The sequence below is a fragment of the Sander lucioperca genome, chromosome 1 (assembly GCF_008315115.2).
Source record: "Sander lucioperca isolate FBNREF2018 chromosome 1, SLUC_FBN_1.2, whole genome shotgun sequence".
NCBI lineage: Eukaryota > Metazoa > Chordata > Actinopteri > Perciformes > Percidae > Sander > Sander lucioperca.
In genome coordinates, this window is record NC_050173.1 from 7,910,292 (window position 1) to 7,931,720 (window position 21,429).

Below are 21,429 nucleotides of genomic sequence, written 5' to 3' on the forward strand. Positions count from 1 at the left end.
CAACAAGGTGAGATGTAAGACTAAAAGATGCAGTGGTCATTTTCAACAAAGGCTGGACTCAGTGGGTAGAGCAGGCGCACATATATTTAGAGGTTTATGCCTCGATGCAGAGGTCCAGGGTTCGACTCCGACCTGTGACGATTTCCTGCATGTCTTTCCCCTCTCCCTCCCCTTTCTCACCTAGCTATCCTGTCCATTAAAGGTGTAAAAGCCCCCAAAAAATAATCTTTAATTTTCAACAAAGTAAAACAAAGAACATAAGATTTTTAGTAGCATCTATAACCTTTCAGGTGTGTGTGCGTGTGTGTTCTGGTTGCAGTTAAATAACAAAACCTTATAGTGTTTAACATTTTGAGAAAAATGTTCCTTCTAATCTTTCACTTTTTTCAAATACTGCATGTCTAAATTTGAATTATTCTCATAATGTCACCTCAACTACAGAAAAGTCAAAAGATGGAGCAGACCTGGGAGTGTGTTCATGCGTTCTAGTTGTGTGTCTGTGTGATCGCTCTCCGCGGCACAGGCCCCATTTTGTTCTCTTAGAGCCTGACATGTTGAGCAGCGGTCAACCTGGGGCGGCCAACAATAAGAGCAGGATGTCTGGAATTAAGACCCCCCCCTCCCCATCTCCACACACACACACACACACACACAGAATGTGATGTGACAATAGGAAACGCAATGAAGAACATAGACAATACAGACAGGGACTGTTTGGGTGTCCGAATTGGATCAAGGCGCTGGACAAGCAGACGTTGCATTAAAGCCAAAGCTCCTTGTTCAGATTTATTTAAGACTTTTCCCTCCTGGACAGAGGGACTGTCACATCAGGTGAAACTCTGACAGATAATCTGTGGTGCTTAGTTAACGTGATAATGCTCAACTTCTTGTCCTATGAATGGAAGTAGTCTCCATTCATTCTCAGGAATAACAACAGCTCATTAAGATAAAGTCAGATTCTGCAGATGCGGGTGACTGATGGGCCACATGAGTGACAGGGGCCCTGGGCCATCATAGCACCTTGAGAGGGGGCGGGAGGTGACGCTAAAAGGCGACGCCACTAGGCTAACCTACATGCTCTCGGGCCTGTGACGAAATGCTACAGCAAGAGGCAGCCATTAGTGCCTCTTGTTCTTCAGATCATATTGAAATGTTTAATAATGTTCGGGGAGACAATCTGTGCTGGAGGTGCTGGTTGTGTGCTGGCGTCACACAGGAGCTCTCGACCAAAAGCCTCTTCTCACATGGCCTGTGGACCATGACTTCAGCGGTGGTGGTGGCCTTGTTTTGGAGTGCCATCTCTCTCCTCCTCTCCAACAACAATAATGACCGGCTGGAGCGGCAGGGGCTGCATTAGCCGCTGGGTTCAGAGGGCATCCTTCCCAAGGAATTGGCCTGTTTTTGTTCCATCTGCGCCACTCCATTCTCAAGCTTTGTGCAACTCAGTCAGGCCTGGGTGGGTTATTAAAAAGGCAAGAGCTCAAGTTGTGATCATTAGGGGCTTGTCCAGCATGGGCTCCAAAAAAAGACCCCGACATGTAAGGTCACCCTTTTTTTCTGCTTTTCTCCTCCCCTCTCACACACAACATTGCATTGAACAATGATCAACATCCACAATGGCTCTGAAATGCTATGTAAATATAAACACCTGCAAACACTGCCAACAAACATAAACTGTACTGTAAACACTCACATTCATCCCTGGGATTCTTTTTTCTGCCCCCAATGCTTCTCCTGACGCACATTCTCCATCTGCTGCTGACGCCTCGCACGCTCTACTTGTTACTTTTTTATCTTTTATCAACACTCGATTTCTCCCACTCTGGCTATTGAATTGTTTTTGGTCTCCTCTCCCCTCCATCCTTCGCTCTTGACTGCTGCTGTTGTGATTTCTCCGTCCAGGGCCCTCGAAGCCTCTCTGTGGTTCTCTCAGGGGTTATGTTTTTCCACTTAGACTCCATTCACCTCTTTCACTGAGACATTAACTAATAACTCTCTTCTTATTCTCTCCAAGCATCCACTTGCACCAGACATCTCCTGTACCTTTGTACAAACGCATTCAATATATTTTAGTTTGCATACAAGTGTAATTTTTAGTGGGAAGTGATATTCTTTTATTGCTCTAACTTGATTTAAAGGAAATGGAAGGCACTGAAGAAAAACATCTTTTTTTTTTTCCCCCCCCGCAGACTGCACTCATTAGTATTGCTTCTCTCATGGCCAGACATTTTCATTTTATTTGCCTATCAGACCCAAACATGAATCACTCTTTAGATTTCATCAGAGGCGACCCTTCATGCTCCTTTCACAAATGCGGGCTTTTTGTAGCAAAGGAACCTCTCATTGAGAGAGTTAAGGCAAGTGCCTTGCTTAAGGGCATTTAAACGCATGACCTCTTTTTGCCCTCGCCTCTTCCACACACACACTCCTGCCTCTGACAACACTCCTCGGGCACAGACTCAGTGGCTTTTAACATGCAGGACAAACATACCGGTTGGCGCTCCATAGGTTAATGCAATGTATTGAGCAGAGCAGGAATGTTTGTGAACTAATCTCCTACATCTTATCTCATTTCATCTGTCAACTCGAACAGGAATCAGTTTTAACTATACTCAAATATATGCATATTTAAATGTATTTTTTCTCTAGTTAATGATCTTCACCTACGGTGCATTTCAAGGATAAAACAGCATTATGGAGATGTGTATGTGACGTTGAATGAGCTGTGTGTTTGACTCCCCCGGCTTCCACAGGTCAACCCTCTCCCTCGGGGCAGTACCTGATACCTGGCTGATTTTATCCACCTCCATGTGTGTGTATAGTGTTGAATGTGTGTGTGCTTTGAAAGGTGCGTTTTTCTTGATGTCTTCCAGTCAATAGCAGCTTCCTGCCTTCAGGGCCTTCGTGTTGTTTAATAGGCTGGTCGGACACAAGGCACCTGTGTTTCCTCCCTCTGCCTGCTGCTACACAGAAACATCCTCTGTTGGGCCACTTTGCTCTGTTTGACTAGCACATTTGTTCCAGGTGCATTATGGTTAAAGGTGGAGGAGATTAGATAGCTTCTTGAAATTTGAGGAAGGTGTTATTATTTGAAGTCCGCTCAGGTGTTCAGAAGCCTTTCTTCTGGCCAAAATGTCTCTTATACCAACATTTGGTCGGTCGGTCCACCACTTTGGTCCAGACTGAAATATCTCAGCAACTGTCTGATGGATTGCCATGAAGTCAAGAATTTGTCATCCTCTTGAGGATGAATCCTAATGAGTTTCTTTATCATATGACTTTTCATTGAGCACCACCAACAGGTCAAAGGTTTCAGTTACCCAGTAAAATATCTCAACATTTACTGAATGGATTGGAACAAAATGTTCTTAAGTGATTCATGGTTCCCAGAGGATGAATCCCTCAGACTTTGGTGTTCTCACTTGTTCTCTTCTGCCTCCATGAGATCGACACTTTAAAGTGAAATGTCTTGACTATTGATTGTTTAGCTTGGGTTTATAACAGAAAAAAAGGTTAAGTCACGAACTAATTTGTTGCTCCAATGCTTTCAACCACATGTAGAAGATTTTCCGCTGATGAAGCTCACATGTGGTTAAAAGCTGTAAAGTTGGATCATGTTTAGTTAGATTATTTTGGATTGCCATGAAACTTGGTACAGATATTCATGTCCACCTGAGGATGTATTGTAACAACTTTCAACTGATCCCTTAACTTTTCATCTACAGTAGTGCCATCATCAGGTCAAACGTGTCCATTGCTTTGTTTTATGACCGAATACCTGCAAAACTGACGACATTCCCTTCAGCCCCAACTCTACTTTCATGTTTACATTTATGGCGTTTTGTACGTGCTTGGCTGTACATAAGAAAAGTGGCAGAAGTAGTTTGAAGTGTGAAGAATGAACAAAGAAAACCCAAATTCTCATGTATGCACACCTGGCTAATCACTGCGTAAAGTGGGCGAGATTGTTGGTTTCGGAAAGTTGCAAAAAGTGTCAGACGCATCTCCTACAATTCCAACAGTCATAAAGGTGTGGTGGGAGGGGATTAAAGCAGATGGACACATTTAGTCTTGTTATAAGTGTATGAAACCAAAGGAGAATAAGAAGCTGGTATTAGCAAAGTCTTCACAACAGAATAAGAATCTCGCACTCTGAAAGGGCTGCACACCATATTCAAAGAAAAAGAGGATGGATCAATGCAAAAAGACGACAAAGGGTTAAGAATAATCAGCCAGCCTTCATGCAAAACAATTAACAAACAAGGTGATGGGTTCACCTACACAATCTGGGTTTTCTGGACGGCCACAAAGAAGCCTAAACCAGGCGGGCCCACACAGCAGTACAGTTTTAAAACAACAGCAGGTTCTGCAGCTCATTTGGACGGACAAATTCTGTCAGTCTACATAATTTGCCGGGCTGAATTGGTTGGCCCAGGGTCTTGGGCCCAGAGATAAGTGGAGAACTTTCCAGATGACTGACGCAGGACAACCCCGACCCGTCATGCCACTGATTGCCACACACTCCACTGCTGCCTTTTTGGCAGCAATTTCTCCAGGGGGCCCTATTCTGTCTTTGAGTTTGTCCCCATAATGGTGATGGGACACATGCCTTCTCCTCCATCACACACACGCACACACACATACACACACACACACACACACACACACACACACACACACACACACACACACACGGACACAGTGTTAGTATGGCTCTGTGTAAAATGTAGTAAGTCCCAGTCGCCCCGTCCTGCCAGCTTTGTCTGCCCTCAGCTGTTCCGGCCCGGTGCCTGTATTGTGCTGCCGGGCTCATTACCAGAAGCACTGTGGCCCGAAACCTCCTCACTAATAGGCCCAGAGAGAGACAGAAAGGAGTTATTTCTGCTATTTCAGATTGTGTGTAGCAGTGTAATGTTTTGTTTTTTACTCTTTTGGTAGTGAGACTGTTAATGTTTAACGTTAACTGCTGTTATTTCTCTGGTCGGCCATTAGCTGGCTGAGGAATTTGAAATTGGATTCTATGAAAAGGTTTTCCTCGTCCCTGTGAGGCGCATTGACTTGAACGCTCCTCTATATGTATGAGTGTGTATGTGTGTGTTTCTGCATGCCTGAGCAAGGAACTGAAAAGAATGAGTGTCCAGTCAGTAGATGGGCTGTCTGGAGTGGGCCAGGCCACTTGGACAACAATGGGATGAAGTGCAGCTATTGTTTAAAGTTTACAGGGTGTGTACAGTAGTGTGGCTGCAGGAGAGGGATACAAAGAGAGAGGGGTGTAAAGAGGTGAGTCAGGAAAATGGTGAAATGTGAGGAGAGGGGAAGCTTGGAGAGGCAGAGAGAAAGAGAAGTGCATACTGTAAACAGAAAGACGTTAGGGCTGATCTTCATCAGCAGACAGATACCGCTCTGACTGAACTGATATTGAGGACTTTAAGTGATTGTCTCAGAAGTCAGACAGAACCCTTCATACAGTCTCATTCAACAGTTATGTAATTAGGTTTGAGGGTTTCTTTTAATGATGAATTAGGCCATGAACCACACAGAAGTTCACGAACTGAGAATTACTGCAGAGGTTGCTGTGGTCTAATGAGACTAAACAGCATAAAACCCAGCACTGAAACTGGAGCAAGTTCAAGCGCACATTTCTTTTCCCCACTGACGGAAATCAGTTTCTGGCTTTAATTTAAAAAGGTACAAAAACAAAACCCATAAAACAAAAAAATGGGATTTTTAGCAGATCAAAAATAGCTACCCAATAAGTAAATAGGCTAATTAAAAAAAAAAAGAAGAAAGAAAATATAACCAAAAACTATAAATAAAATAAATACTTGACTTCATATTGGTCATATATCGGTAAATAATATTTATAATATAATAATATTTAACATTTGTTATATTGGTAAATAGCCTATTTGGTCATAAAGAGAAATTGTAAAACATTGGCACATTTTTACTTAGGCTAGTTAAGTAAACTTTGTCTACATTTATGATTACATAGCCTATATTACCTATATTACATCACATATCTACAATGCCATTTAAACGTAATCTTTTAAGACTGTGTGTTGTGATTGAAAGCTCCAGAGCAGCTATGGACTTTGTCCACTATTCATACAACAATGTGCTTACTAATAAACTAATGTATAGTGTAGGCCTAAATTAGCCTACATAGGAGTATGTTTTTGACAGTGTGAATACTGTTTTATATTATTTAGGAAGGCTAGAGTAAATAAACAGTTTTGAGCAGGTTTTCTCTCCCTTCATATTCATTTTCATCATTATGTTCATGTAGACATAATTCATTTGATTTACATTTTAAAAATAAATAAAACTCTGAACTCATATCTGATAATGCACCGCGTTACTCACTGGTATCACTACAATCGTTACAATATCTGCAGTGTGTAAAGATAACTGCCTGAGCGCGCGCCTAAACACCCACAGTCACGTGCTGCAGGCCTCCCTCCGTCATCCTCGCGCCGTCCCACGCGGCGGCACCAGGTGGGCCGCCGCACCGCCGAACCGTGGCGTCGTTAACGCGCCGCAATTATGAGGCCGCAAAGAGGGACGAAATAATTGCAAATAAAACTACATGATGCAGAAAATAAAAAAAAAAGAAATTAAACAGATGCGCGTGTTTTCAGGATCGTTGCTTTCGTCCTTTTAAAATGCTGAGAGGTGCAAAAAATATGCAACATTTCAGCTGACTTTTAACGTGTAAGTACGAGCTATTACTACAAATAATAATCATAATGATAATATAAGCAGATATTTAAAATCAAGGGCTCTTTAAAATAAACTTCAGCACACTAAACGACCTCAGCTGCCTTGCTGTGAATTAACTTTGATTTAAACACTTATTAACATAAACCTAGGCCTATACAAAGTATTATTTATGCAACACACAAAACATGAGTAAAAACAGTAAATTTGTCATGCTTTAATTAAAATAATTCTTTAGAAATTCATTATTTACATCTGCAATAATATTAATAACAGTATAATAAAAAATAGTCACAGTTCTTACCAAACATCAGAACATCAGCATGACAACAAACTAAATTTATTTGAAGCAAAACAAAGGTATTTCAAGCCTTGTTGGTTTTTGTAGCCGAATCACCATCATCCCCCTCCGTCATCAGTCATTCTCTGAGTAAAACTGCATCACTTCCCCATAAGTAATTCATCATTTACAGCATGTACATATTGCTAGACAAACACATTAATTGTCTCTGAGGGGCATATGTATGCATTATGTTGTAATTGTGATTTAATGTGTCACCCTTTAGTCTATGTTCACTACAGGAAAAGATCTGCATTTACAGTGAAAACAAGTCATACAAATGAATTTGCAAGCAGACACAGATCAAGAAAAAGGAATCAATGTGTGATGACAGGACAGAAAGCATTGTAAACAAAAGCAGGCATAGTTCAGTATAAAGAAGTTGCATATCCGTATTCACTGGATCAGTGTCAAGTTAAAGATGTGCGATGAAAGATAGTCTTTGGCCAAAACAGCATTCTATACTGAAAATATGCACCTTGATATGAGACGTCAGGCTGAGTCTCTGGAAACAGGCCCTGCATGGGAGGAGATTTAGCAATGTGTAAACGTGCATGAGTCAAAGTTACCCCGGGCAACGGTATCAGTAATGACAGTATGAAAATAAATAATATATGAGTAGGTGTGGTAAAAAAAAACAATGTGTTGCTGGTTCATCAGCAGAGTCTCAAGTTCACATCCAGTTTTGACTTTCATGCCTTGGTCCGTAATCAGATGTGTCAGCTGATGTTGAGTTCTCCAGTCTTGTTCCGGGTGGAGTGAGGACCCACGAAGCAGACGGGGGGGGGGGGGGACGACGACTAATGGTGGTCGTAGGCGGCTGCAGACGGTGGGGCGGTGCGGGAGGCCGTGCTGTAATAATAGGGTGAACCTGCGGGGGGAGACACAAATGGAGGCCTTCAGAAGTGGGAGGTGATGGTGGTGGAGGATCAGACTTTCTTTATCCATCTTATCTTATCTGAGCTTTTAGAGCAGATGGTTGAGCTAAACGTCTGAGCTGCTTGGACTGGTTTGTTCTGCGAGAGTGGACTGAGTCTCAAAACCTCTCATGACTCCTAAGGAATTATCGAAAAGATAAGAGAGATGCAGGACTTTCCTTTTTTTAACCAGGTTGATTGGTGATGCAGTAGGAGATTCCCCCCCAAAAACTCGGCTGACATGCCTCTGTACTTCTGAAAAAGAGCTTTGAGGCTCATATACACCAATCTGATGTCAATTCAAAAACTGTGTGATATACAATCTCATTTTTAACTTGACTTGCATTTTTGTTTGTATAATTTTGAAACCCAGTTTTTGATTTTATCACTATATCTCTGCTAATGGCATTAAGTGGAAAGTTGATCTTGCAATCATTATCTCCGACTACAAGACATATATGTGCAGTCTGTCCCCAACGTCTGGTGGAACAACTGATTGTTGTGACACTTATTTTTGAATTGTACCTCATTAGTATGTTGTTTTGAACAAAATGGTCTGCCAAATGAATACATGTAAATGTAATGATGTGTGAATGTGTGAGATGGGAAAGAATGCCATCATAGTATCTGGAATAGTCTCTAAAAGGAATTTAAAATGAGTATGTGATTGTAAATATAGTAAATGACTCATTTCGTTGTTTATTTTAGCCTTTTTGTTGTTTTTTAGTTTTATCTTTTGCCTGCGTGCTGTGAAAGAGGTTTCCAACCTTAAAGGAACTTTCCTGATTAAACAAAGGTTGAATAAGTGAAAAATAATACAAAAACTTAAATAATAAGCCTTAAGTAAATCCTAGTTATCAATGTGCCTAATGGTTTCATATGAGACTGAGGCAGTTTGCAAGTCTTTCTTCTTTCCTGCAGCCGCTTATTTAAATTCTCGTCATGATGAAATGTTTGTGAAGTCGGTAGAAGTCAGCTTCTCTAAATTCTCAGGGGACTAGTTAAATTAATTAGTAATTTGTCTTTTATTGTGGAGGTCACAATGATTCCTCAAAGTAAAAATAAATGTATCCAGAGGTAATGTGCAGAGTGCAGTAAACTAACAACAGAAATGTGGGTGCATCCACACTGTCACTACTCTCAGTGTGTCCTTACTCACCCAGTATGCTGGAGTTGGTGAACCTCCAGGCTTCACTGTAGGAGGTGTAGGGCGAATGGCTGTAGGTCTGACCCGAATAATCTGTGCCTGCTGCAAGACAGAAAAAAAACTTCATCAAACACCGGATAAAACACATCAATACAACACAGATTGTTATTAAAAGGCAAAGCTAAGATGTCCCTGAGAGCTCTATGACGTTGTATTGTTTGTGTGTGTGCCAGCGTCTGCTCGGGCTTAGCTCATAATTCACCAACAGTTAGTGCAGCCTGTAAACCATTAATCTGTGGTGCAGGTGGATGGCTGGGGGTAAAATCCCTCGACCCAGTGGTGCATGCAGCTAGCCTCTACGCCCTCTCTCCTCAGCACTCGGCCCCTCAGATCGTTCCTCCTCCTCTCTCCGTCCTACACTTCCTGCTTTAGCCTCTCTGGCACTCCTCTTTCTTTTTTTTCTCTTTTTTAATATCTAATTGGTAATTATGTTGGCTGGAATGAATCCCTGCGCCCCCACCTCCTCCTCCTGTCCTAACTCCCCCTTTCACTCAGTAATTGTGTATCAACGCTTCCTCACAGCGAGCCCACCAGAAAAATAATAAATCAGACCCTCTCATTTCGCGCTTCGGAGGGCAGACTTCAAATAAAAAAGGCACAACACACATACACACACACACTCTCTCTCTCTCTCTCTCTCTCTCTCTCTCTCTCTCTCTCTCTCTCTCTCTCTCTCTCTCTCTCTCTCTCTCTCTCTCTCTCTCTCTGGTTGTATGCAGGCATTCTTACTAAGACACACACGTACGAACATACGTACGTACACACACACACACAGACACACAAACACACACACACACACACACTCACACACACCACAAAGACCTCCTCCTCCTCACTCATACCCAGACTTTACACCCCCTCCGCCCACCCTGCATCTCCCTCCTGGGCCCCCTGGTTCCCATGGCGATGTGTGGTCAGAGGTGTCTGGGTGGGGGGTGTGGGCAGCAGGGTGGAACCCCCAGCCTGTTCCCTGTATACCCCCTGGGCCCACACACACACACACACACACACACACACACAACACAGTTCACCACCCTGGCAACACTACTCATTGACTCAGGCTGTCTTCTGTTAATCTACAAGCCTCCGTTCCTGCCTCTATTTCTCTTTACTCCTTCTCTTCCTACCTTCGTCCCCATCCCTTTGCTTTCTGTCTACCTTTCTGACTCCTTCAGCACTTTCTATTTTCCATCTAATTATCATTTGACATTTTAATTGTAGGTAAAAACAAATGTCCATTACCTGCTACCATGCCCGTGATGGCAGAGGTGGAGTATCCTGACTGGGCAGGGGAGGGGATGTGAGGTGGGTAGCCAGGCAGGGTGGAGCTCACCATGTCACGGCCTAAAAAAACACACCAAAACACACACATTTACATTGAACATAATGTTAAGTTACTTGTTTTTACAGCTACAAGATAATAATAAACTTGTGATCATTTAAGTTATATTCTTAAGGAAAAATGCCAAAAAATGAATGGGTTTCAGCTACTCGGATGTGAGTATTTGCTGGTTTTCTTTGTCTTGTATGATTGAGTGTTTTATAGTTCTAGACAAAAAAAGATATTTAAAGATTTCTCGTTGCGAGAAGTTGCACAGCACAAATGCAAACACAATTGTTATGAGTGTGAACATGAATGAGATGGATGCCTCCATTACCTGAGATGATAGACTGACTGCTGAACTGCCCGTACACCGGTGCATGATGGGAGAATGAGTTGAAGGTGTTGGGGAAATGGTTGGAGTTGCTGCAGCTGCTGCTGACAGAAACGGGCTTCTGCAGCGCCTGCAGCTCCACGAACGCCAGGTTGGACGCTGCCATGTTTGGGGAGGGGCTCGTGCTGGTCACTTCTGGGGACATTTCCTGTTTTAGACAGAGCGGCAGGGACTGTAGGGGCTCTGAGGTGGTGGCAGCCAGTGCGCAGGTGGGTGAGAGAATGAAAATGAATGGTGAACATGAGTGGACCGTTAAACTTAAAGTGAAATGTCAAAAACATAAGAGGGAGTGGCTTCAGGACACTGGTACTGTTGTGCAACAGTCTATAAAAAATGCTGATGGCAAGAGTCAGAGAGAGAGAGGTAAGAGACACGGGTCAAAGGTCATCATCTAAGAGTCTCACCAGTCACCATGGCGTAGCTCTGGTGTGCCGTCAGATTCCGTCCAATGGCGGAGCTGGATGTTGAGAGGCTGGTCTTAGCTTCGTCTAGGCTGCCATTAATGAGGGACAGCGGGTACAAAGTCTGGGGATGATGAACAGGGATTAGCTATTGGTGTAAAGTGTGCTCATGTATGAGAAGGAGCAAATATGCATGTGTGCAAGTCAAAAAACAAAGGCAGAATTTTTTTTTTTTACAGTTCCAAATAAATCTGAAATGAAAAGAAAATAAGAAAAGTATATCTAGAAATGATTGTATTGTCTTTTGAGATCCATTTTAGCATTCATTCCTTATAAATGTGAGCATATTTGCGTATTAAGCATTGGGCTTGTTGTTACCTGCTCTGTCTTACTGCTGGAGGCAGAGCCGAATGAGTCCGGGGGATAGTGGTGACGATCAAACCCACAGTCCAGATGTTGCGTGGTTGAGAAGTGATCCACTCTCATCTGTTTCCTCGGGACGCCTCCGCTGCCCTGAGAGTCCACACTGAGCCGACAACTCTCCTGATCACCTGAGAAAAAGAAAAAGATGTTTACATCTGATGTGTATGGTGAAACTACACACACTCATTTTGTTTGTTTAAAGGTTTTAATCCCCACATTTGTGCTATTTAAAATGTCTCCAGCAAAATATAAAAAATACAAAGAATTCTGTGCTCCAAAATTGAACTATTTCATTTTTTTAAATGTTAAAATGCTAAAATGACTCTCAACCATTTAACCATAAGAGGTTTATCTTTTAAGGGGGTGAATAAATTGTTTATGTGTTGTTTTTTTTATGCTTGCAACACGAGCACGCCTTACATTTCCCTTTAAGGTAAGAATTAAGTATTTTGAACTTGATTGAACAGATCTTTTATTAAACACTTTATCGCTCTTTATTTGGTGCCTCTTGGCCCTTTTCTATTGTGAAAGAAAAACTTGGTCGTAATGAATTTCAGGTCAAATAATTTATTAAATAAAGAAAATTTGATGGGTGTTTTTCAGCTTTTTGAGACATTACATTTTAGAGGAAATAACTGCAGGCAGGATGCTTATACACTGTATGTAACAGATCTAGTCAGAAACTAAACATCAACTTGAAAAGGGTTGCCGAATTGCTCCAAAATTAACAAAAAACACCCTCTTCTATCTTTCACACTGGTACACATCTGATGGGCTTCCTCCTATTATGTACCGCCACAATAAAACAAAAATGATGCCAATGGTATGTTATCTCCTTCAAATTGGTCTAATTCTTACTGTCATCGTGGCTCCTCTTGCCCTCGGCGCTGGGTTGGGGGATACCCAACAAGCCACTGATGGAGTAGGTGGAGCCCAAAGAGTCTGAATGTGGAGACTCGGGAGGGGTGACTGCTGAACTCGGGACTGAGACAGTGAGAGAAACAAAGACAGACAGATTTGAGACAGAGAGCGGAAATGATACTGTACATCTCACTGTTGCCACAATGTCATGAGCTTGATAATAAAAAGCAATGAGCACACTATCTTTAACCTTAATCCTTCACTATCACATGATAATGCTCAGTGATGTGGATGGTTGCTATGGTGATACAGCCTTCATTGTGCATGTGTGTGTTTGTAAATGGTAAAGACTTACTTAAGGTTTGCCCTGGACTCAGGCCTTTTCCATCCAGAGGCAGATTGAATGGCTGCTGGACCTTTGTTCGAATTATTCTGAAACAAAAAGAAGAAAGTGAGTGAACAGTAATTTCATAATTCACACACACATCTTTAAATGTTGTTTGGTTGGTGCAAGCATTGCCATAATGATAGCATATGCATTTTGAAAGGATATGCAGAGGGGAACGTTTAGGAATATGAAATATGGGCTTAAATGAATGAAAAATCTTTGGTAGATCTTCCTCATTCATCTTTCATCTAACGCCCAAGAAGCCACTTATCTACATGCCGCTGATCCACAGTGGTATATCAGTAGGTTACCTCTAACACGATTTCATTTATTATTCAGTTTGTCACCTGTTAATGGAGCTCACGCTGGGCACTGTGTCGCTGTCACACACTCCCTCCGCCAGCAGTCTGTCCCTGATTTCCCAGGCGAACATGGTGGGATTCTGCCTCTTGTAATCTGCGATTTTATCCACAACCTTTGGTGTGGCCACCTTGGGCTTGGAGCCCCCGATCACGCCAGGCTTGATGCTGCCTGTCTCGTAGTAACTGGAGAAAAGTTGAGGTTTTCAGTCATTACTTTTTGGCTCGGACAAACACCAGTGATTACTGTTAAGTAAACAGACTCACAGAGGTCAAAGAACACAGCCAGGGTGATTAACAGTAACAGGAAGTTGAGTAAAGGTTCTTGCTTACCGTCCCAGGATCTTGCTGACGCAGCCGTGGCTGACTCGGAGCTGCCGGGAGATGTCACAGGGCCGAACCCCCTGGTGGGCCATGTCCACGATGCGTTGCCGGATTACCTCCGGAAGTGGACGTCCATTAACAAACATTCCACCTAGTTGGTTAAGACCCCCATGACCTGGGGGAAGAGGGGGGATGAACACTCATAAATGTCATGGAACCTGAGATCTGAGACATGCCAATGTCAACGCAATACAAAGTCACACACACCTGGACACACACACACACACACACACACACACACACACACACTCACTTTTTGGAGACGCTGCTGACAAAGACTAACCTAAGAAAATATTTTAGCTGTGAAACCTAACCAGGAATGGCTATTTTGATCCCTAAAAGCTGTCCCTCATGGTCAGTATTATCCCCACATTAATTGACAATGGATGCATCACACATACACACACATTACACAGATACTCCAGCACTGCTCAAATACACAAACACTCAACCCAGAGTTTTATGTCTGTATGTAATTCATGTTTAAGTCATCAACTAATTTAACACCGCAAGTGATAATGAAAAAGTAGCTGTCAAAAAAGCATAAGAGAGAAAAAAGATGAGGGAATCTAGTGTTACTTGTTGCTTTAGGCTACAGAAGATTATTTCATTCATATTTCATAGATGTGTCTTAAACTGTAATGAATAACTGTAGCAGTGCCGGCGTTGTCAGGAGCATAATGAAGTTTTAAATTTAAAAAGTCGAGGACACGGGAGAAGATGAAAGCAGTGAAGAGAAACAAACCTTCACTGCAGTGAGCAAACACAAAGGCTGTGAGTAATGATCGAAGACTGTGACTTTCAGGATTTATTCACACTTCACACTTATTCGGTGCCGGTGTCATGGGGGGGCATAGGGGGTCAATGCCTACCCAAAAAAAATGTTGTGCCCCCCCCAAATTAAATATTTCATAAATGGACGCCGGTTATCTGTGGCTGTGTTGCATCTGAAATGTTATGTAGCCGCCCGCCGCTAGGCGGACAGCAGCCCCCTGGGCCACGGAGAGGGTTTTGTGAACATCCTGCTGCTGTCCCAGGTGTTTTTAATTAGCGATTGACATCAAATGGGACAGATAGCGCTGCGTTTCAAATCGCATACTACATACTATACTATAATACTAGTAAGCCAGAAAAAAATTACAATGTTCCAATAGCCTATGTCAAGTGCAGTATGCCAAAAATATAACCATATAACCACTCGGACGGAGCAATGTGTAGGTCAGGAGGCTGCGCTGCTAACATTAGCCACACTGCTAAGTCGTTACGGGAGGGGGTGGCCTATATAAGCCTACTGTACAACAATTGTAAACGCTATATTGATTATCAGTGTTTGGCAGAATGCCAGAATTAGAAATGAACTGAGGACTAATGTTAGAGAAGAAGAGACTTTCTCTCATGCCTGAATTGAACTGATGTTACATTTGGACTGTTGCTGATATGGATATTTTCGCCGTCGTGGAACTGCATTACATAAGGTAAGACCACTTTATGGTTAATTTGGGTTTATAAAGTGTAGCCTACTTGTGTTTGTTCTGTGTGGTAGGCTACCATCTTGCCTTGCTGTTAACTGGTTTTGGGGATGTTGATAGACCTTTTTCACGGCAGACATGTTGACAAAATAGTAGGAAAAGCACAGGTGTATTCAAAACCATTCATGATGGCTGCATTCCACTTAGGAGAGGCCTTCTGACTCACTGAAATAGCTTACTGGGACACTTGATGGAATTGAGCCATCGTTAAGGTTATCAATTTCAGCTGTGTTTTTCCTACTATGACAAGTCAAAATGTCTGCTGTGAAAAAGATCCATGATGCAAAGTTTCTCTTATTTGTGGTTCAGAGTGGCTTATCGGTGTATATTTTTTATGAGCTGTTGGCTTTAAGTCGGCTATGTGGGCTGTAAATCGAGGGGGCTGTCGTGTTGAGATGAACGGAATGAGTTTATTTTGCTGTTGGCAATAGTGTTCAGGTAAATCCTACTGAGATACGCATACATGTCTCGCACCTCTCCCTCCGTGCTGTTTGTTTGTTGCATTGGCTGGACGAAGTTAGCGTCTTATTTTTGTTTTTGTGGAGTTACTTGTCAGAGATAACTTTTGTAGTAGGCTACTATAGTGAGGTCACAGAGTAGTCCTCGTCCCCAATATGGCATCGTGACACAGTGCACAGTGAGATCCCGCTTCTGTCAGATAACGCAGGCAGCTCATCGCGGCAGTAACTTATTAAACAAAATGTGCCTACTTGTGAAAACCGTGTCCCCTTACTGACAAGTGTCTGGCGCCGGCGCTGCCCTTATGTAAAAAGAAGATTTAAGGTGAGTTGACCAGGGGATCTATCTTCAGTTTTGAGAAGTTTGTTTCCAATTGACACTTTTTTTATTTGTTTAGAAAAAGTATTACATCAAACATTCATTATGTGACTATGATTGATCAGTTTATTATATTATTCCCCTATTTAACTTTACCCAACACCAAAGCTCATACTTCTAAATGGATGATTGTAAATATGACTTACAGGATAATCACATGCCTATAAATAATAATACGTCACAAGTCTCGTTTATATTGCCGTTTGTTCTGAGGGCTGTGACGTGAGGCTCGGTGGGCATCAGTGAAGGTGACTGTCTGTTGTGTGATTAGAAATGATGTTCATTTAGTAAAAAAATGTATGGTGATTCCCCTCAATTTAAAGTTGTCAAGCTCATAAGTTTTATCTGTCGTTTTGTGTGTATTTTTTCGACCTCTGTGAAGCACGTTTTCTGCATCTTTTTCTATGCAACATATACATAATGTTTATTATTATTACTTACATGATCTTTCCTCAGGAATATATGAGAAAATTATGGTACATTGCTTATTTTTATTTATTTATGTACACATATAGTAAATATGCTTTTTACAATAGGCCTAAAAAGTTACTTTGGCATCCATTCTAGATGTATCCCTATTATTAACACTGTCATATTTGTCATAAATATTAAATATATTGCACGTGCATTCAATCTGAATCAAACACAGATCTGTCAGAGCGTGCTTCTGCAAAATAACATCCTACAACACCATAAGAACTGGGTTTCCCGGTAAACATCAACAGACAAAACGCTCGCTGCGTTCAACCAGCAGGCTCCACTATCTTCTCTATAGACTGCACGGTGGTGACTCTGCAAGAACACCATTGCTTTTAATTTAACCCATTGAGACGCTTCTTTTCTCTCAGCCTTTTCCCAGCTTTCATTTCCACATCAAACAGCGGCCGAGGGAGGGGAAGGAGAGAGGGAGAGAGGGAGGGGAGCCTCTATTAACGCTGCCAGCGGAGTGTGGAAAAAATCTCCCCGCCAAGCTTCATCAACCTGCAGGATATTAAAGCCGAGCAGACCCGGGGGGGGCTGTAAGCACGCGCACGTGCACGGTGCATGGACACCGCGTGCACACAAAAAACAAAGCGTGAATTCATTACGAGAAAACTTAACGATAGATAGATAGATAGATAGATAGATAGATAGATAGATACAAGCCATTAGCCTACTGCTGCTCCATGATTGACCCAGCTGAAGTGGCTCTGGCCAGGGGAGGATTGTTCTAAATTTATATCTGACAGCTTTAAGTGCCAACCAATTAACGTCCTCAATAGCCTGCACAACGACCAGAGGAAAATAACCATTCACTCCTTTACAGTGAGCAGACAAGACTCCTCTCTGCATCCCATTGTAGGCCTACGTTCTCCAAACAATGTTTCCAATGTCTCATAGCTAATATTGTGCTGAATGCTATACAGCAAAGCATCGTATAAACCCACAGAGATTGATTTTCAATTCTATTGGAGATTCCAAAGTTTCCCAAGATGCCTAATATGTCATGCCACACAACTTTAATTTCCCATATTTATTTATTTGTTATATGTGAACATTTGATGAATGGTTTATAACACACTGTAATGTTGTAAGAAGATGAAAGGATATAATGTGCAGTTTTTTTTAAATGTAGCCTACATTTGTTAAAACTTCTCGTAGGCTATAAAGACATATTGACCATATTTTAATGTATTTTCTGTTTATACAGCAGCCTCCACGTATGGCTACCCACAGAAGGAGTTATAGTTGTAATACATAAACACATATCTGCTTACAACTACATAACTGTATGTATGTTTAAAAGCATTTTTAAATGTCTGTACACTGAATACTAAATTGGAGATTTGGGGGATTTCTTTCTTTCCAACTTCAAGCTTAACACGAGGGAATATAAAAGGGGAAAGTGGATGTTAAGGGGTTCATAATAAGGAGACAAATCAAAATTCTCTTGTCAGGAAATGCCAAATGTGTTCAGCTAATCTGTTCACAGGAGTCTGAGAGGCCAACTTGTGTTGTGTATTTACCTCTTCCAGCGTTGTTGGACATATCCCTGAGTTTTTGGTCCTTGCTCCACCAGCTGAACGTGACGGTCGGCTCCACGCTGTCCCAGTTAAAGTGTTTTTACTCCCCGTCCTGCCTCGTCTGGCATGAGTTTGCTCCTGAGCGCACTGTTGACCACGCTGCAGGAGGACAGTGGTTTATCAAACTGGCTGCTTGTCATATGTGATGCCTCTGAGCTCAAATTATCAGCTGGGTGGCACTCTGTGTGTCTCTACGGGAAAAAACAGCTAAGATAGCCTACTAGAAAATTGTCTTCAAATCACCTGGACGTGTCTCTTTGTTGCTGTTTATCAGTGAGACAGGCTGTGGACAGCAGAAGAGATAATTGCGGCCTGTGTATCTGTATTCGTGTACAAATAGTATAATTTAATATTCAGTATTTGTAAAACATTACAGATTTTCTTCCCCTTCGGCCAGCCCAGTTGTCTACTCCTGTTATACATAAAATTTCCCTTCATTATCCGCTTTGTAATTAGGATTGACTGGTCTCATTAATATCAGTATAATTATTAGAACCAGAGAGTGTGTTTTATTTTGGGTTTTGAACAGACAAACTGAGGAGTGATGTAGCCTATGTATCCTGATGTGAAGCCTAGATTTGGTGTAAGTGGAAAAAGTTTGAGGAGAGAGAATCACTCTTCATGACCGTGTTTGAATTAGCCTACGGATTATTTTACCATTTGGAACAAAATGACTATTAAACGAAAATAACCTGAATTAAATCGCTCCGATGTATCAAGTGAACATAAATTAAAGGACTTTTCTAAAAGATATCAAGTGGCTGCTTCATCTAAAAACAAAGAAGAAGCAACAGTGATGGACTGCAGCGATGTGACAAATTATTAGGATCTTCAACCCTTAACTAAAAGATGTTAAATCTGCTGTGAATGTGGGAGCTGGCAGTAGTTATTGCCCATATGTGAGCCTTGTTTACAGGCTCCATCTGCTCAGCTGCTGCATACCTCTCCACTGCTGGATCAACATCCAGCTCCACGAGGCTCACAATAGAGCAACACATCATGTGATATTTTTGCATTAAATAAGCACCTTCATTTTCACATCAACTACAATTATTGGAATAATATGATTTAAAAAAAAAAAAAAAAAAAAGTAACATGACAAGTGGAAAAGAACCACACTCCTGCGGAAATGATTGAAGTGACTGTTAACGTTACTGTGTGGAACTGTTTTAATGCCATTTAAGCGTGTCAGGTGTTGTCATGTCCTGCTGGGTGGACACTTTAAAAATGAACCAAATAATTAGCAGACGGTCACACACTGTTCGATATCTGTTCAATGTGGTGATTGATGACATCAGTAAGTTAAGTCCAACTTATTTTGGCTTGCAGCTAATAACATTTACCTGCCTATACTGTGCATTGAAGGTTTAATTAGCTTGTATCTGTTTGTGTGTGGATTATCTCAACTGGCACTCATACATTTATTTGAAAGTACATTTGAAAATGTAGTGTAACTTGTTGACTAGGCTATATGTGTGTAGTTTTTTTTTTTTTTTTTTTTTAATTCAGCATGAACATGTGCAAGTTGTGAGTTGAAGTAAATCTCCATCCTAAATATAATTCCAAGCGTCATTTGGTAAAATACAAAAATAAAAGCAGCTGGTTTGTGTCATATTGAAAAATTACACATGATTTAAAATGTTAGGATTTTACTTCTTGAATGGCAGAAATAAAAATGTAGCAAAATCACATTATTATTAGAACAACACAATATAAATCTCAGTGATTAATAAGTCCCTAATCGACGGAATCATTGGTTGCGGCGACACATGGTTTATGGGACAAAAAATACGAGAAAAGATTGGAAACTATTTTTTTAATGTAGCCTAACTGTGTGGCTCTTGATGAGTATAACTAGCCTTTTATAATGTCAATACTGTAACAACTGTTATTAATTGTTCCTGTCGATACTACTAATTGACATTATTTATCCTGAACATTAACATGACAATTTGAACAATGACTTCCTGCAGGATTTGCAGACATTTTAAATGTATTTTTCAACAGTTAACATCTCGTGTCTGTTATTTGATCTTTTAAAGTGACTTTTTGCATTTGAACACATTATCTATCTCTCTTTTGTGTTTTCTATTTGACAGTAGTTTTGTGAATTATTTAAACTTGCTTTGTAATAATTATTTGATTAATTTAAATTATTAAAACAGTTTCTGTTAAGGCACACCATAACATTTTCCTTTTTTACTTTACATATTTTTGTCTTTTCACAGTTCCTTTTGAAGAGTTCAATGCAACAGATGACCGGTATAAGCTTTGTAATCCATCCAAACTACTGCCTAGAGCCGGTGATTTGGGCCTAATAAGGTTCATGCATGAAGCTCCAGCGGTGAAAATGAAAACAAACTGTGATTCACTCCTGCAAATTCACCACAATTATTCAGTTCTTTTTGTGCAATGACGACTGCTTATACTGTATGAGGTGAATCTGGATTATTATTACCGTTCCCCAAAAAACTTTACGCTTATCTGCACCCGGGTCCCATCTTCTACCTTCATTACAATAAACTGGTCTCATTATGATTTGACGTATATCCCCAAAGCAGAGCGACATTAAGCCCACAGTGCCTCGTGCGTCTTGCAATGTTTTTTTTATTTTTTATATAGCCTATATATACATATTTGAAGCTTCCTCTGTTCCGTTTTACATCGTTTTTATCAGGACTGCGGAGCGATACAGCCATTCAGACCTCACATAACACAAGTTAGAAATTGAAATGAGAGCTTACCTTTTTAACGACGCAGCTAAAAATAAAAAAAGGTCCCCCAGCAGATATTATATTATCCAAAATGATGAGGACTCTGGCGGTGTGATATACGGTGCGTGTCCGGGCTGTGTTGGAGGAGGCAGGGCTGCTGTTGTGTTGTGTTGTGTTGTGTTGTGTGTATGTGCTGCCAACACTCAGCCAGGTTTTATCCAACCGGGGCTGCGCGTAGGACGAAGCCCTGCAGCCATTGGTTGAGGAGGAGGGGAGAGGAAGGAGGAGGTGTGGTCTTATGCACACACACACACACACACACACACACACACACACACACACACACACACACACACACACACACACACACACACACACACACACACACACACACACACACACACACACACACACACACACGGAGGAAAAAAAGACAGGATGACTGACCGTGTGTTTTGATGGCATTACACCCACTGAGTGACTGTACGGAAACACTTGTCAAGGAGACGGCTTGTTTTCCATTCACCTCCAGCGACAGCACCGCTTTAATTAAACTGTGTACAGGCATGAG

The 21,429-nt window shown here is 41.5% G+C and overlaps 1 protein-coding gene across 5 annotated transcripts; it reads right to left on the reverse strand.

Moving 5' to 3' along the window:
• Positions 1-6,922: 6,922 nt before the first annotated feature.
• pax8 (paired box 8) lies at positions 6,923-21,033 on the reverse strand. 5 transcript variants are annotated; one of them, XM_031278131.2, is made up of 12 exons: positions 20,889-21,033; positions 18,088-18,243; positions 13,665-13,806; positions 13,320-13,517; positions 12,940-13,016; positions 12,582-12,707; positions 11,679-11,851; positions 11,304-11,424; positions 10,843-11,082; positions 10,427-10,528; positions 9,137-9,226; positions 6,923-7,931 (listed from the first exon to the last, which is right to left on the reverse strand). In XM_031278131.2, exons 2-12 carry the CDS (start codon positions 18,107-18,109, stop codon positions 7,861-7,863), a joined length of 1,362 nt encoding a protein of 453 aa, XP_031133991.1. In that variant the 5' UTR covers positions 18,110-18,243; positions 20,889-21,033; the 3' UTR covers positions 6,923-7,860. The 5 variants fall into 5 exon arrangements, with proteins under 5 accessions (XP_031133991.1, XP_031133990.1, XP_031133993.1 ...); XM_031278130.2 differs by having other exon boundaries at positions 13,665-13,830; XM_031278133.2 differs by lacking the exon at positions 18,088-18,243.
• Between the last annotated feature and the right edge of the window lie 396 nt (positions 21,034-21,429).

Excerpts from the sequence above, each read along its gene's own strand:
- pax8 (XM_031278130.2), bottom strand. The coding sequence starts at position 18,109 with ATGTCCAACAACGCTGGAAGAG. Across the intron at positions 12,708-12,939 it reads GAGTCCAGGGCAAACCTTAA|TCCCGAGTTCAGCAGTCACC; the intron begins GTAAGTCTTTAC and ends TCACTGTCTCAG. Across the intron at positions 11,425-11,678 it reads CCAGCAGTAAGACAGAGCAG|ACTTTGTACCCGCTGTCCCT; the intron begins GTAACAACAAGC and ends CATCATCCCCAG.